The sequence below is a fragment of the Notothenia rossii genome, assembly GCF_949606895.1.
Source record: "Notothenia rossii genome assembly, chromosome: 5".
Classification (NCBI taxonomy): domain Eukaryota; kingdom Metazoa; phylum Chordata; class Actinopteri; order Perciformes; family Nototheniidae; genus Notothenia; species Notothenia rossii.
The window spans coordinates 4587322-4602309 of NC_136903.1; the positions used below are offsets into that span (position 1 = coordinate 4587322).

General features: G+C 43.5%; 3 protein-coding genes across 3 annotated transcripts; all 3 read left to right on the top strand.

Moving 5' to 3' along the window:
- Window positions 1-5637: 5637 nt before the first annotated feature.
- LOC307041894 (uncharacterized protein) lies at window positions 5638-8207 on the top strand. Its single transcript, XM_079685456.1, has 3 exons — window positions 5638-5716; window positions 5915-6001; window positions 6351-8207. Exons 1-3 carry the CDS (start codon window positions 5665-5667, stop codon window positions 7943-7945), a joined length of 1734 nt encoding a protein of 577 aa, XP_079541582.1. The 5' UTR covers window positions 5638-5664; the 3' UTR covers window positions 7946-8207.
- A 1404-nt stretch (window positions 8208-9611) lies between these two features.
- LOC307038662 (uncharacterized protein) lies at window positions 9612-11509 on the top strand. Its single transcript, XM_079680254.1, has 4 exons — window positions 9612-9690; window positions 9889-9975; window positions 10325-10372; window positions 10601-11509. The coding sequence occupies exons 1-4, from the start codon at window positions 9639-9641 to the stop codon at window positions 11245-11247; spliced, it is 834 nt and encodes a 277-aa protein (XP_079536380.1). The 5' UTR covers window positions 9612-9638; the 3' UTR covers window positions 11248-11509.
- A 1440-nt stretch (window positions 11510-12949) lies between these two features.
- LOC307039228 (uncharacterized protein) lies at window positions 12950-14602 on the top strand. Its single transcript, XM_079681086.1, has 3 exons — window positions 12950-13008; window positions 13207-13293; window positions 13642-14602. Exons 1-3 carry the CDS (start codon window positions 12957-12959, stop codon window positions 14388-14390), a joined length of 888 nt encoding a protein of 295 aa, XP_079537212.1. The 5' UTR covers window positions 12950-12956; the 3' UTR covers window positions 14391-14602.
- The last annotated feature ends 386 nt before the right edge of the window (window positions 14603-14988 follow it).

Here is a 14988-nt window from a genome sequence, read left to right on the forward strand (position 1 = left end):
TAGGGTATAAATCGTACCTTGTCACCATGTACTGTGCTCCCTGGGACGACGCGCCCTCCTGTGGGGACACATGAGAACTGCACTCAAATCACTTTGTGCTTTTTAAACAGTTTAACATATTTTTTTCCACATTTAAAAAACGCTTTCTGCCCTGGAAATCATTTCTAATCATTATTACCGTTATGGAGGGGCTGCAGGAACACTTTCCCCGCCTTGCAAACATTTATTCCTGGTTCAAATAATCAATTTGTTCCGCCTGCTTTGCGTCAGCACCTCTGCGGCTGTCGGATTAACACAGATGAATGCACTTTTAACACTCACGCAGCCAGAATTCCTGCTCTTTTCCTGGGTTACAAAGTGAGGTGACGCAGCCTGTCCTCTGAGTCTCCCCGCCTCTCATAGACTTATTTCTGGGTAAAAAAAGCCATGTGCTCCGCCCCCTGGATCTCTGCATGTGTGTGTGTGCCTGTGAGTCTGTGGCTACTGTCCACATGCCCGCATTAGGAGGCACTATTTTCGGATACATTTTCTCATTTTCACCACTTTTCATGTTTTTATTATGTATATTGTTATATTATTATTATTATTATTATTATTGTATATATGTATACTGTGTATACTGTTTTTGTAAAAATCATGTGATTATTAAATAAATAATAAAACATGAATATAACCTTGAAGTTTCCCAGGGGCAAATACAGTGCCAGGTGTCAGACTATTTAAACAATGTTTACCCAGGATTCCGACACCTTCCCTGGCTTGTAAAATGCGGTGATGCGCCCTGGAGGTATCAGAGTATTTTAAACAACTTTTCCCCGCCTTTCAAACACTTTTTCCTGGCTTATAGCCTGTCATTTTGCAGGATATAATTTAACATGGAACCTCTCCCAGGGGCAAATACAGTGCCAGGTGTCAGACTATTTAAACAATGTTTACCCAGGATTCCGACACCTTCCCTGGCTTGTAAAATGCGGTGATGCGCCCTGGAGGTATCAGAGTATTTTAAACAACTTTTCCCCGCCTTTCAAACACTTTTTCCTGGCTTATAGCCTGTCATTTTGCAGGATATAATTTAACATGGAACCTCTCCCAGGGGCAAATACAGTGCCAGGTGTCAGACTATTTAAACAATGTTTACCCAGGATTCCGACACCTTCCCTGGCTTGTAAAATGCGGTGATGCGCCCTGGAGGTATCAGAGTATTTTAAACAACTTTTCCCCGCCTTTCAAACACTTTTTCCTGGCTTATAGCCTGTCATTTTGCAGGATATAATTTAACATGGAACCTCTCCCAGGGGCAAATACAGTGCCAGGTGTCAGACTATTTAAACAATGTTTACCCAGGATTCCGACACCTTCCCTGGCTTGTAAAATGCGGTGATGCGCCCTGGAGGTATCAGAGTATTTTAAACAACTTTTCCCCGCCTTTCAAACACTTTTTCCTGGCTTATAGCCTGTCATTTTGCAGGATATAATTTAACATGGAACCTCTCCTGGAAATGGACATACTCTGCGCATTTCCAGGAGAGGTTCCATGTTAAATTATATCCTGCAAAATGACAGGCAACAACTCTCTTCCAGACGTTTAAAAACACTTTTCCGACTATTTTAAACAACTTTTCCCCGCCTTTCAAACACTTTTTCCTGGCTTATAGCCTGTCATTTTGCAGGATATAATTTAACATGGAACCTCTCCTGGAAATGGACATACTCTGCGCATTTCCAGGAGAGGTTACATGTTAAATGATATCCTGCAAAATGACAGGCAACAACTCTCTTCCAGACGTTTAAAAACACTTTTCCGACTATTTTAAACAACTTTTCCCCGCCTTTCAAACACTTTTTCCTGGCTTATAGCCTGTCATTTTGCAGGATATAATTTAACATGGAACCTCTCCTGGAAATGGACATACTCTGCGCATTTCCAGGAGAGGTTCCATGTTAAATTATATCCTGCAAAATGACAGGCAACAACTCTCTTCCAGACGTTTAAAAACACTTTTCCGACTATTTTAAACAACTTTTCCCCGCCTTTCAAACACTTTTTCCTGGCTTATAGCCTGTCATTTTGCAGGATATAATTTAACATGGAACCTCTCCTGGAAATGGACATATTCTGTGCATTTCCAGGAGAGGTTACATGTTAAATGATATCCTGCAAAATGACAGGCTACAACTCTCTTCCAGACGTTTAAAAACACTTTCCCCGACCATTTAAACATTATTTATGGCTTGTAAAGTGCGGTGATGAGCCCTGACAGTATCAGACTATTTAAAGGGTTACCAGGAGCATGAGAATATCCTCCACAGAAGGGGTGGTGGTGCCGTGAATAAGGCCGAATATGGATACCGATGTGCCGACGGTAAAGCACCGCAAAATCCACCCCCTTTAGGTTAACCAGGGGCATGGAGTTCTGTAGGGTGTGAACATCTGGGTTTAGTCCGTGGGGGAGTGCTTAAGTCCGGGAGTCCGGGGACTCACGGTGTGCAAGGTTATGGAGGTGCCCATGTCAGGGACACATGCTGGAGGTCTGTGGTCCGTCCTTTGGGGGTCTTGGAGGGGCCACAGAGAGGAGATTTCCCCGGTCTCTGTCCTGGATGAGTGAAATAAACAGAGTCTCCATGTCAGGGACACATGCTGGAGGTCTCTCTCCCGAGAGTGGACGTCCATTGCCTGTAAATTGGTCTAACATTAGGTCTGTCACTTTGGCTAACCGCACCACTGTCTGTCGTCTCCCGCAAGTGGACATCCATTGCGCCTAAATAAGGTCAGGGAAGCCGTCCGACTGAAGAAGGAGGCCTTCAGGGATTTGTTATCTCGGGGGACTCCCGAGGCAGTTGCAAGGTACCGACAGGCCCGAAGGGCAGCAGCCTCAGCCGTGGCCGAGGCAAAGCAGCGGGTGTGGGAGAAGTTCGGAGAAGACATGGAAAAAGACTTTCGGGCGGCACCAAAGTTGTTCTGGAAAACTGTCCGACACCTCAGGAGGGGGAAGCAGGGAACCATCCAAGCTGTGTACAGTAAGGATGGGACGTTGTTGACCTCAACTGATGGAGTGTTAGGGCGTTGGAAGGAGCACTTTGAGGAACTCCTGAACCCGACAACTCCGCCCTCTATGTTAGAGGCAGAGCTGGAGTATGAAGGGGGATCGACACCAATCTCCCGGGGGGAGGTCACTGAGGTCGTCAAACAACTTCACAGTGGCAAAGCCCCGGGGGTGGATGAGATCCGCCCAGAAATGCTGAAGGCTCTGGGTGTTGAGGGACTGTCATGGTTGACACGTCTCATCAACGTTGCGTGGAAGTCGGAAACAGTACCGAAGGAGTGGCAGACCGGAGTGGTGGTTCCCCTTTTCAAAAAGGGGGATCAGAGGGTGTGTGCCAATTACCGAGGCATCACACTACTCAGCCTCCCCGGGAAAGTTTACTCTAAGGTACTCGAAAGGAGGGTCAGGCCGATTGTCGAACCTCAGATTGAGGAGGAACAATGCGGATTCCGTCCTGGTCGTGGAACGACGGATCAGCTTTTTACTCTCGCAAGGATCCTGGAGGGGGCCTGGGAGTATGCTTATCCAGTCTACATGTGTTTTGTAGACTTGGAGAAGGCGTATGACCGGGTTCCCAGGGAGTCACTGTGGGAGGTGCTGCGGGAGTATGGGGTGAGGGGGTCTCTACTCAGGGCCATCCAATCTCTGTACTCCCAAAGCGAGAGCTGTGTCCGGGTCCTCGGCAGTAAGTCGGACCCATTTCAGGTGAGGGTTGGCCTCCGCCAGGGCTGCGCTTTGTCACCAATCCTGTTTGTAATATACATGGATCGGATTTCGAGGCGTAGTCGTGGGGGAGGGGGTCTGCAGTTCGGTGGACTAAGGATTGCACCACTGCTTTTTGCAGATGATGTGGTTCTGATGGCTTCATCGGTCTGCGACCTTCAGCACTCACTGGATCGGTTCGCAACCGAGTGTGAAGCGGCTGGGATGAGGATCAGCACCTCCAAATCTGAGGCCATGGTTCTCAGCAGGAAACCGATGGACTGTCCACTCCAAGTAGGGAATGAGTCCTTACCCCAAGTGAAGGAGTTCAAGTATCTCGGGGTCTTGTTCTCGAGTGAGGGAACAATGGAGCGTGAGATGGGTCGGAGAATCGGAGCAGCGGGAGCGGTACTGCAGTCTCTTTACCGCACCGTTGTGACGAAAAGGGAGCTGAGCCAGAAGGCAAAGCTCTCTGTCTACCGGGCCATTTTCGTTCCTACCCTCACCTATGGTCATGAAGGATGGGTCATGACCGAAAGAACGAGATCGCGGGTACAAGCGGCCGAGATGGGTTTTCTCCGCAGGGTGGCTGGTGTCTCCCTTAGGGATAAGGTGAGAAGTTCGGTCATCCGGGAGGGACTCGGAGTTGAACCGCTCCTCCTTCGCGTCGAAAGGAGCCAGTTGAGGTGGTTCGGGCACCTAGTTAGGATGCCACCTGGGCGCCTCCCTAGGGAGGTGTTCCAGGCACGTCCAGCTGGGAAGAGACCAAGGGGTAGACCTAGAACCAGATGGAGGGATTATATCTCTTCTCTGGCCTGGGAGCGCCTTGGGATCCCCCAGTCAGAGCTGGTTGATGTGGCCAGGGAAAAGAAAGTTTGGGGCTCTCTGCTGGAACTGCTACCTCCGCGACCCGACCACGGATAAGCGGGAGAAGATGGATGGATGGTTGGCACATCAGGAAACTTGGATTGATTGGAAGTTGAACGCAAACTAAAAGCTTTAACGGGTAAACTGCAGTACCTAATGGCTTTTATTACGTATAATTTAAGTGCTTTATAATGTCATTATTTCTGTCATTGATCCCCGACAGGACGGTATGAAATGTTGCATGGTTAGGGCCAAACCTCTCTAGACATATATATATATATATATATATATATATATATATACAGTATATATATCTAGACACACATATACAATCTGACACGAGGTAAAAACTCGATTAAACATGTTTTGAAAACATCCTTCCTCTTCAGAAAACAAAAAATTCAATACAAAAATTAAAATTAAATGAACAACTCCCTCCTGTAATACTTGATTCTGATTGGTCGATTCGAACATTTAAGAGGTTGTTTATACAACAAACTGCTGTAAAACACAACATGCCCATTTGCTTATTCCTTGCAAAATATAAAAATAAAATGGGCAAAAATAACTTATAGTGCACAGGAAAAACATTGAAAGTGCTGTAAAGCAGAATAACCCTGTTTTTTTTTCTTCTACAACATATGTGTTTTCGGAAGGGGGTTGTAAAAGGTTTTAATTGAATTTTTAGTTTTCTAAAGAGGAGGGATATTTGGGATAATTTATATAATTTCTAATTGTTTTTAGGTAACAATATAAAATGTTAATAAAGATATTTGTGTGTCGGGGGAGTGCTTTTTATTTGTTGTCGTTGATATACCCTCTCAAATGCAATATTGTTTTACATGTGAATTTAAAATGATGGTCTCAACGAATCATAAATGCACAACAAGCCCCATGAAAAAACTCCTCATTCTCAGAGTTTAATCTCAGATAAATGATGTTTTCCTCTGTGCAGAGAGACAATCAGTGCTGATCAGCAGCAGCTGCTGGAGGTTTCCCTCCTTTAAAGCTGGCTGGTGCTCAGGCAACACTCTCTTGGAAAACTGCAGAGATGGCAGCTGTTTGGATGCTCTTCTGTGTGCTGACTGTTTGTCTGGCCAGAGGTATTTACCTGTTTGATAATTGTGTTGAAGATGAAGGAATAAGGTTGGATTTAACAGCATGTTTCCTGTCCACAGTCTCTGGTTTTCCAGCTGGTTAATATAAGCTGCAGAGGAGACTGAGAGTTGAAAACATTTGATTGTATGCAGTGTTTCTTTTCTCTGTCTGACACTAACCTTTAATTATAATGTGTCCTACAGATCTGTCTCCCAATGAGATCTCCTTAAAGAAAGCCTTTGCACTTTTCCAGTCGATGGAGTCCATGTTGGAGCAAGACGCTGGCAAAGGTGAGCTCTAAAGGCTAAAAAGACAACAGTATGTGTTGCATAAAAGTGGTGTAAAAGATCTGAAATCTGGGAAATGTATGATTTTAATTTGAAATGCAGCAATGGTAAGTTAATAATGTGTGTGTATATGAGCTAAAACAAACCACTTGCATGTCTTTTATAAGTTAATGCATCAATGTTTGGTTGCTGAATTTGCTGCCAACGTCGCTCATTTTTTACAAAAACAGGATGTATTAAGTAACCAAGCCCTTGAGGAACTATTAGAGAATAATTCATGCTGTGATTTCAGTCTAGAGAACATCATTTATTGTCTTGACGTCCATCATTTATGACTCAAATGTTTTTTCAGTACTCCATGAAGTAGACGAGCAGTTGTGGAACGGAACGATGAGCGACGAGGAAAAGTTCAACGGAACGATGAGCGACAAGGATAAGTTCAACGGCACGATGAGCGACAAGGATAAGTACTACGGCACGATGAGCGACAAGGATAAGTACTACGGCACGATGAGCGACAAGGATAAGTTCAACGGCACGATGAGCGACAAGGATAAGTACTACGGCACGATGAGCGACAAGTTCAACGGCACGATGAGCGACAAGGATAAGTACTACGGCACGATGAGCGACAAGTTCAACGGCACGATGAGCGACAAGGATAAGTACTACGGCACGATGAGCGACAAGGATAAGTACTACGGCACGATGAGCGACAAGGATAAGTTCAACGGCACGATGAGCGACAAGTTCAACGGCACGATGAGCGACAAGGATAAGTACTACGGCACGATGAGCGACAAGTTCAACGGCACGATGAGCGACAAGGATAAGTACTACGGCACGATGAGCGACAAGTTCAACGTCACGATGAGCGACAAGGATAAGTACTACGGCACGATGAGCGACAAGGATAAGTACTACGGCACGATGAGCGACAAGTTCAACGGCACGATGAGCGACAAGGATAAGTTCAACGGCACGATGAGCGACAAGGATAAGTACTACGGCACGATGAGCGACAAGTTCAACGGCACGATGAGCGACAAGGATAAGTACTACGGCACGATGAGCGACAAGGATAAGTTCAACGGCACGATGAGCGACAAGGATAAGTACTACGGCACGATGAGCGACAAGTTCAACGGCACGATGAGCAACAAGGATAAGTACTACGGCACGATGAGCGACAAGGATAAGTTCAACGGCACGATGAGCGACAAGGATAAGTACTACGGCACGATGAGCGACAAGTTCAACGGCACGATGAGCGACAAGGATAAGTACTACGGCACGATGAGCGACAAGTTCAACGGCACGATGAGCGACAAGGATAAGTACTACGGCACGATGAGCGACAAGGATAAGTTCAACGGCACGATGAGCGACAAGGATAAGTACTACGGCACGATGAGCGACAAGTTCAACGGCACGATGAGCGACAAGGATAAGTACTACGGCACGATGAGCGACAAGTTCAACGGCACGATGAGCGACAAGGATAAGTACTACGGCACGATGAGCGACAAGTTCAACGGCACAATGAGCGACAAGGATAAGTACTACGGCACGATGAGCGACAAGTTCAACGGCACGATGAGCGACAAGGATAAGTACTACGGCACGATGAGCGACAAGTTCAACGGCACGATGAGCGACAAGGATAAGTACTACGGCACGATGAGCGACAAGGATAAGTACTACGGCACGATGAGCGACAAGTTCAACGGCACGATGAGCGACAAGGATAAGTTCAACGGCACGATGAGCGACAAGGATAAGTACTACGGCACGATGAGCGACAAGTTCAACGGCACGATGAGCGACAAGGATAAGTACAACGGAACGATGAGCGACAAGGATAAGTACTACGGCACGATGAGCGACAAGGATAAGTACTACGGCACGATGAGCGACAAGTCCAACGGCACGATGAGCGACGAGTAGAAGTTCAACGGCACGATGAGCGACGAGTAGAAGTTCAACGGCACGATGAGCGACGAGTAGAAGTTCAACGGCACGATGAGCGACAAGGAAAAGTTCAACGTGACGACGAAAAGGAAAAGTTCAACGGGACGATGAGTGAGGAGACATTCAATACTGCATATAATAGATTGATCTTGTCTATTTTGAGTACCTTGGAGAGCTTGATATCTGAGATGTTATCTTGGTAACAATATAATAAAACGTCTATACATTTCTTAAATAACAGCGTGTCAATCCAATGTTTGTTTTGCAATGCTTGGCTCTTATCATGCATAAATCTTCCCTTAACAGTCCAATAAAAGCTCATCTGGACTAGAAAAGTCTTTAAATTGGTAAAAAAAAGCCACATTCATACCACCACTGTACCATCCTTGAAAAACACAATTTCTTGAGTGTTGAATATTTTAAGTCTTTTAAAAGTATGTGCTTTATTTATAAATGTTTACATGCACTGCCCCACCCCCACCAGCCAGTTTTTGAAATGTGTCTAGTATTATGTAAGCAATAAAAAGCATAGTAGGGGCCCTTTAGAGCAAAGACACCCTGATATAAACATTTGAACAGTAACTCTCACTCAATAATGAACCAATTATACATTTGGGGTTGACAAATAATGAAGTTTCTCTTTTAAAATACATACATTATATTACAGTGGAGTTGAATATGTATAGCATCTAATAGAGAATTGTCTTTAATGTTGGCACATCAGGAAACTTGGATTGATTGGAAGTTGAACGCAAACTAAAAGCTTTAACAGGTAAACTGCAGTACCTAATGGCTTTTATTACGTATAATTTAAGTGCTTTATAATGTCATTATTTCTGTCATTGATCCCCGACAGGACGGTATGAAATGTTGCATGGTTAGGGCCAAACCTCTCTAGACATATATATATATATATATACAGTATATATATCTAGACACACATATACAATCTGACACGAGGTAAAAACTCGATTAAACATGTTTTGAAAACATCCTTCCTCTTCAGAAAACAAAAAATTCAATACAAAAATGAAAATTAAATGAACAACTCCCTCCTGTAATACTTGATTCTGATTGGTCGATTCGAACATTTAAGAGGTTGTTTATACAACAAACTGCTGTAAAACACAACATGCCCATTTGCTTATTCCTTGCAAAATATAAAAATAAAATGGGCAAAAATAACTTATAGTGCACAGGAAAAACATTGAAAGTGCTGTAAAGCAGAATAACCCTGTTTTTTTTTTCTTCTACAACATATGTGTTTTGGGAAGGGGGTTGTAAAAGGTTTTAATTGAATTTTTAGTTTTCTAAAGAGGAGGGATATTTGGGATAATTTATATAATTTCTAATTGTTTTTAGGTAACAATATAAAATGTTAATAAAGATATTTGTGTGTCGGGGGAGTGCTTTTTATTTGTTGTCGTTGATATACCCTCTCAAATGCAATATTGTTTTACATGTGAATTTAAAATGATGGTCTCAACGAATCATAAATGCACAACAAGCCCCATGAAAAAACTCCTCATTCTCAGAGTTTAATCTCAGATAAATGATGTTTTCCTCTGTGCAGAGAGACAATCAGTGCTGATCAGCAGCAGCTGCTGGAGGTTTCCCTCCTTTAAAGCTGGCTGGTGCTCAGGCAACACTCTCTTGGAAAACTGCAGAGATGGCAGCTGTTTGGATGCTCTTCTGTGTGCTGACTGTTTGTCTGGCCAGAGGTATTTACCTGTTTGATAATTGTGTTGAAGATGAAGGAATAAGGTTTGATTTAACAGCATGTTTCCTGTCCACAGTCTCTGGTTTTCCAGCTGGTTAATATAAGCTGCAGAGGAGACTGAGAGTTGAAAACATTTGATTGTATGCAGTGTTTCTTTTCTCTGTCTGACACTAACCTTTAATTATAATGTGTCCTACAGATCTGTCTCCCAATGAGATCTCCTTAAAGAAAGCCTTTGCACTTTTCCAGTCGATGGAGTCCATGTTGGAGCAAGACGCTGGCAAAGGTGAGCTCTAAAGGCTAAAAAGACAACAGTATGTGTTGCATAAAAGTGGTGTAAAAGATCTGAAATCTGGGAAATGTATGATTTTAATTTGAAATGCAGCAATGGTAAGTTAATAATGTGTGTGTATATGAGCTAAAACAAACCACTTGCATGTCTTTTATAAGTTAATGCATCAATGTTTGGTTACTGAATTTGCTGCCAACGTCGCTCATTTTTTACAAAAACAGGATGTATTAAGTAACCAAGCCCTTGAGGAACTATTAGAGAATAATTCATGCTGTGATTTCAGTCTAGAGAACATCATTTATTGTCTTGACGTCCATCATTTATGACTCAAATGTTTTTTCAGTACTCCATGAAGTAGACGAGCAGTTGTGGAACGGAACGATGAGCGACGAGGATAAGTTCAACGGAACGATGAGCGACAAGGATAAGTTCAACGGCACGATGAGCGACAAGGATAAGTACTACGGCACGATGAGCGACAAGGATAAGTACTACGGCACGATGAGCGACAAGTTCAACGGCACGATGAGCGACAAGGATAAGTTCAACGGCACGATGAGCGACAAGGATAAGTACTACGGCACGATGAGCGACAAGTTCAACGGCACGATGAGCGACAAGGATAAGTTCAACGGCACGATGAGCGACAAGTTCAACGGCACGATGAGCGACAAGGATAAGTACTACGGCACGATGAGCGACAAGTTCAACGGCACGATGAGCGACAAGGATAAGTACTACGGCACGATGAGCGACAAGTTCAACAGCACGATGAGCGACAAGGATAAGTACTACGGCACGATGAGCGACAAGTTCAACGGCACGATGAGCGACAAGGATAAGTACTACGGCACGATGAGCGACAAGGATAAGTACAACGGAACGATGAGCGACAAGGATAAGTACTACGGCACGATGAGCGACAAGGATAAGTACTACGGCACGATGAGCGACAAGTTCAACGGCACGATGAGCGACAAGGATAAGTACTACGGCACGATGAGCGACAAGGATAAGTACTACGGCACGATGAGCGACAAGTTCAACGGCACGATGAGCGACAAGGATAAGTTCAACGGCACGATGAGCGACAAGGATAAGTACTACGGCACGATGAGCGACAAGTTCAACGGCACGATGAGCGACAAGGATAAGTACAACGGAACGATGAGCGACAAGGATAAGTACTACGGCACGATGAGCGACAAGGATAAGTACTACGGCACGATGAGCGACAAGTCCAACGGCACGATGAGCGACGAGTAGAAGTTCAACGGCACGATGAGCGACGAGTAGAAGTTCAACGGCACGATGAGCGACGAGTAGAAGTTCAACGGCACGATGAGCGACAAGGAAAAGTTCAACGTGACGACGAAAAGGAAAAGTTCAACGGGACGATGAGTGAGGAGACATTCAATACTGCATATAATAGATTGATCTTGTCTATTTTGAGTACCTTGGAGAGCTTGATATCTGAGATGTTATCTTGGTAACAATATAATAAAACGTCTATACATTTCTTAAATAACAGCGTGTCAATCCAATGTTTGTATTGCAATGCTTGGCTCTTATCATGCATAAATCTTCCCTTAACAGTCCAATAAAAGCTCATCTGGACTAGAAAAGTCTTTTAAATTGGTAAAAAAAAGCCACATTCATACCACCACTGTACCATCCTTGAAAAACACAATTTCTTGAGTGTTGACTATTTTAAGTCTTTTAAAAGTATGTGCTTTATTTATAAATGTTTACATGCACTGCCCCACCCCCACCAGCCAGTTTTTGAAATGTGTCTAGTATTATGTAAGCAATAAAAAGCATAGTAGGGGCCCTTTAGAGCAAAGACACCCTGATATAAACATTTGAACAGTAACTCTCACTCAATAATGAACCAATTATACATTTGGGGTTGACAAATAATGAAGTTTCTCTTTTAAAATACATACATTATATTACAGTGGAGTTGAATATGTATAGCATCTAATAGAGAATTGTCTTTAATGTTGGCACATCAGGAAACTTGGATTGATTGGAAGTTGAACGCAAACTAAAAGCTTTAACGGGTAAACTGCAGTACCTAATGGCTTTTATTACGTATAATTTAAGTGCTTTATAATGTCATTATTTCTGTCATTGATCCCCGACAGGACGGTATGAAATGTTGCATGGTTAGGGCCAAACCTCTCTAGACATATATAGATATATATATATATATATATATATATACAGTATATATATCTAGACACACATATACAATCTGACACGAGGTAAAAACTCGATTAAACATGTTTTGAAAACATCCTTCCTCTTCAGAAAACAAAAAATTCAATACAAAAATTAAAATTAAATGAACAACTCCCTCCTGTAATACTTGATTCTGATTGGTCGATTCGAACATTTAAGAGGTTGTTTATACAACAAACTGCTGTAAAACACAACATGCCCATTTGCTTATTCCTTGCAAAATATAAAAATAAAATGGGCAAAAATAACTTATAGTGCACAGGAAAAACATTGAAAGTGCTGTAAAGCAGAATAACCCTGTTTTTTTTTCTTCTACAACATATGTGTTTTCGGAAGGGGGTTGTAAAAGGTTTTAATTGAATTTTTAGTTTTCTAAAGAGGAGGGATATTTGGAATAATTTATATAATTTCTAATTGTTTTTAGGTAACAATATAAAATGTTAATAAAGATATTTGTATGTCGGGGGAGTGCTTTTTATTTGTTGTCGTTGATATACCCTCTCAAATGCAATATTGTTTTACATGTGAATTTAAAATGATGGTCTCAACGAATCATAAATGCACAACAAGCCCCATGAAAAAACTCCTCATTCTCAGAGTTTAATCTCAGATAAATGATGTTTTCCTCTGTGCAGAGAGACAATCAGTGCTGATCAGCAGCAGCTGCTGGAGGTTTCCCTCCTTTAAAGCTGGCTGGTGCTCAGGCAACACTCTCTTGGAAAACTGCAGAGATGGCAGCTGTTTGGATGCTCTTCTGTGTGCTGACTGTTTGTCTGGCCAGAGGTATTTACCTGTTTGATAATTGTGTTGAAGATGAAGGAATAAGGTTGGATTTAACAGCATGTTTCCTGTCCACAGTCTCTGGTTTTCCAGCTGGTTAATATAAGCTGCAGAGGAGACTGAGAGTTGAAAACATTTGATTGTATGCAGTGTTTCTTTTCTCTGTCTGACACTAACCTTTAATTATAATGTGTCCTACAGATCTGTCTCCCAATGAGATCTCCTTAAAGAAAGCCTTTGCACTTTTCCAGTCGATGGAGTCCATGTTGGAGCAAGACGCTGGCAAAGGTGAGCTCTAAAGGCTAAAAAGACAACAGTATGTGTTGCATAAAAGTGGTGTAAAAGATCTGAAATCTGGGAAATGTATGATTTTAATTTGAAATGCAGCAATGGTAAGTTAATAATGTGTGTGTATATGAGCTAAAACAAACCACTTGCATGTCTTTTATAAGTTAATGCATCAATGTTTGGTTGCTGAATTTGCTGCCAACGTCGCTCATTTTTTACAAAAACAGGATGTATTAAGTAACCAAGCCCTTGAGGAACTATTAGAGAATAATTCATGCTGTGATTTCAGTCTAGAGAACATCATTTATTGTCTTGACGTCCATCATTTATGACTCAAATGTTTTTCAGTACTCCATGAAGTAGACGAGCAGTTGTGGAACGGAACGATGAGCGACGAGGAAAAGTTCAACGGAACGATGAGCGACAAGGATAAGTTCAACGGCACGATGAGCGACAAGGATAAGTACTACGGCACGATGAGCGACAAGTTCAACGGCACGATGAGCGACAAGGATAAGTACTACGGCACGATGAGCGACAAGGATAAGTACTACGGCACGATGAGCGACAAGTTCAACGGCACGATGAGCGACAAGGATAAGTTCAACGGCACGATGAGCGACAAGGATAAGTACTACGGCACGATGAGCGACAAGTTCAACGGCACGATGAGCGACAAGGATAAGTTCAACGGCACGATGAGCGACAAGGATAAGTACTACGGCACGATGAGGGACAAGTTCAACGGCACGATGAGCGACAAGGATAAGTACTACGGCACGATGAGCGACAAGTTCAACAGCACGATGAGCGACAAGGATAAGTACTACGGCACGATGAGCGACAAGTTCAACGGCACGATGAGCGACAAGGATAAGTACTACGGCACGATGAGCGACAAGTTCAACGGCACGATGAGCGACAAGGATAAGTACTACGGCACGATGAGCGACAAGTTCAACGGCACGATGAGCGACAAGGATAAGTACTACGGCACGATGAGCGATAAGGATAAGTACAACGGAACGATGAGCGACAAGGATAAGTACTACGGCACGATGAGCGACAAGTCCAACGGCACGATGAGCGACGAGTAGAAGTTCAACGGCACGATGAGCGACGAGTAGAAGTTCAACGGCACGATGAGCGACAAGGATAAGTACTACGGCACGATGAGCGACAAGTTCAACGGCACGATGAGCGACAAGGATAAGTACTACGGCACGATGAGCGACAAGGATAAGTACTATGGCACGATGAGCGACAAGTTCAACGGCACGATGAGCGACAAGGATAAGTACTACGGCACGATGAGCGACAAGGATAAGTACTACGGCACGATGAGCGACAAGTTCAACGGCACGATGAGCGACAAGGATAAGTTCAACGGCACGATGAGCAACAAGGATAAGTACTACGGCACGATGAGCGACAAGTTCAACGGCACGATGAGCGACAAGGATAAGTACTACGGCACGATGAGCGACAAGTTCAACGGCACGATGAGCGACAAGGATAAGTACTACGGCACGATGAGCGACAAGTTCAACGGCACGATGAGCGACAAGGATAAGTACTACGGCACGATGAGCGACAAGGATAAGTACTACGGCACGATGAGCGACAAGTTCAACGGCACGATGAGCGACAAGGATAAGTACTACGGCACGATGAGCGACAAGGATAAGTACTACG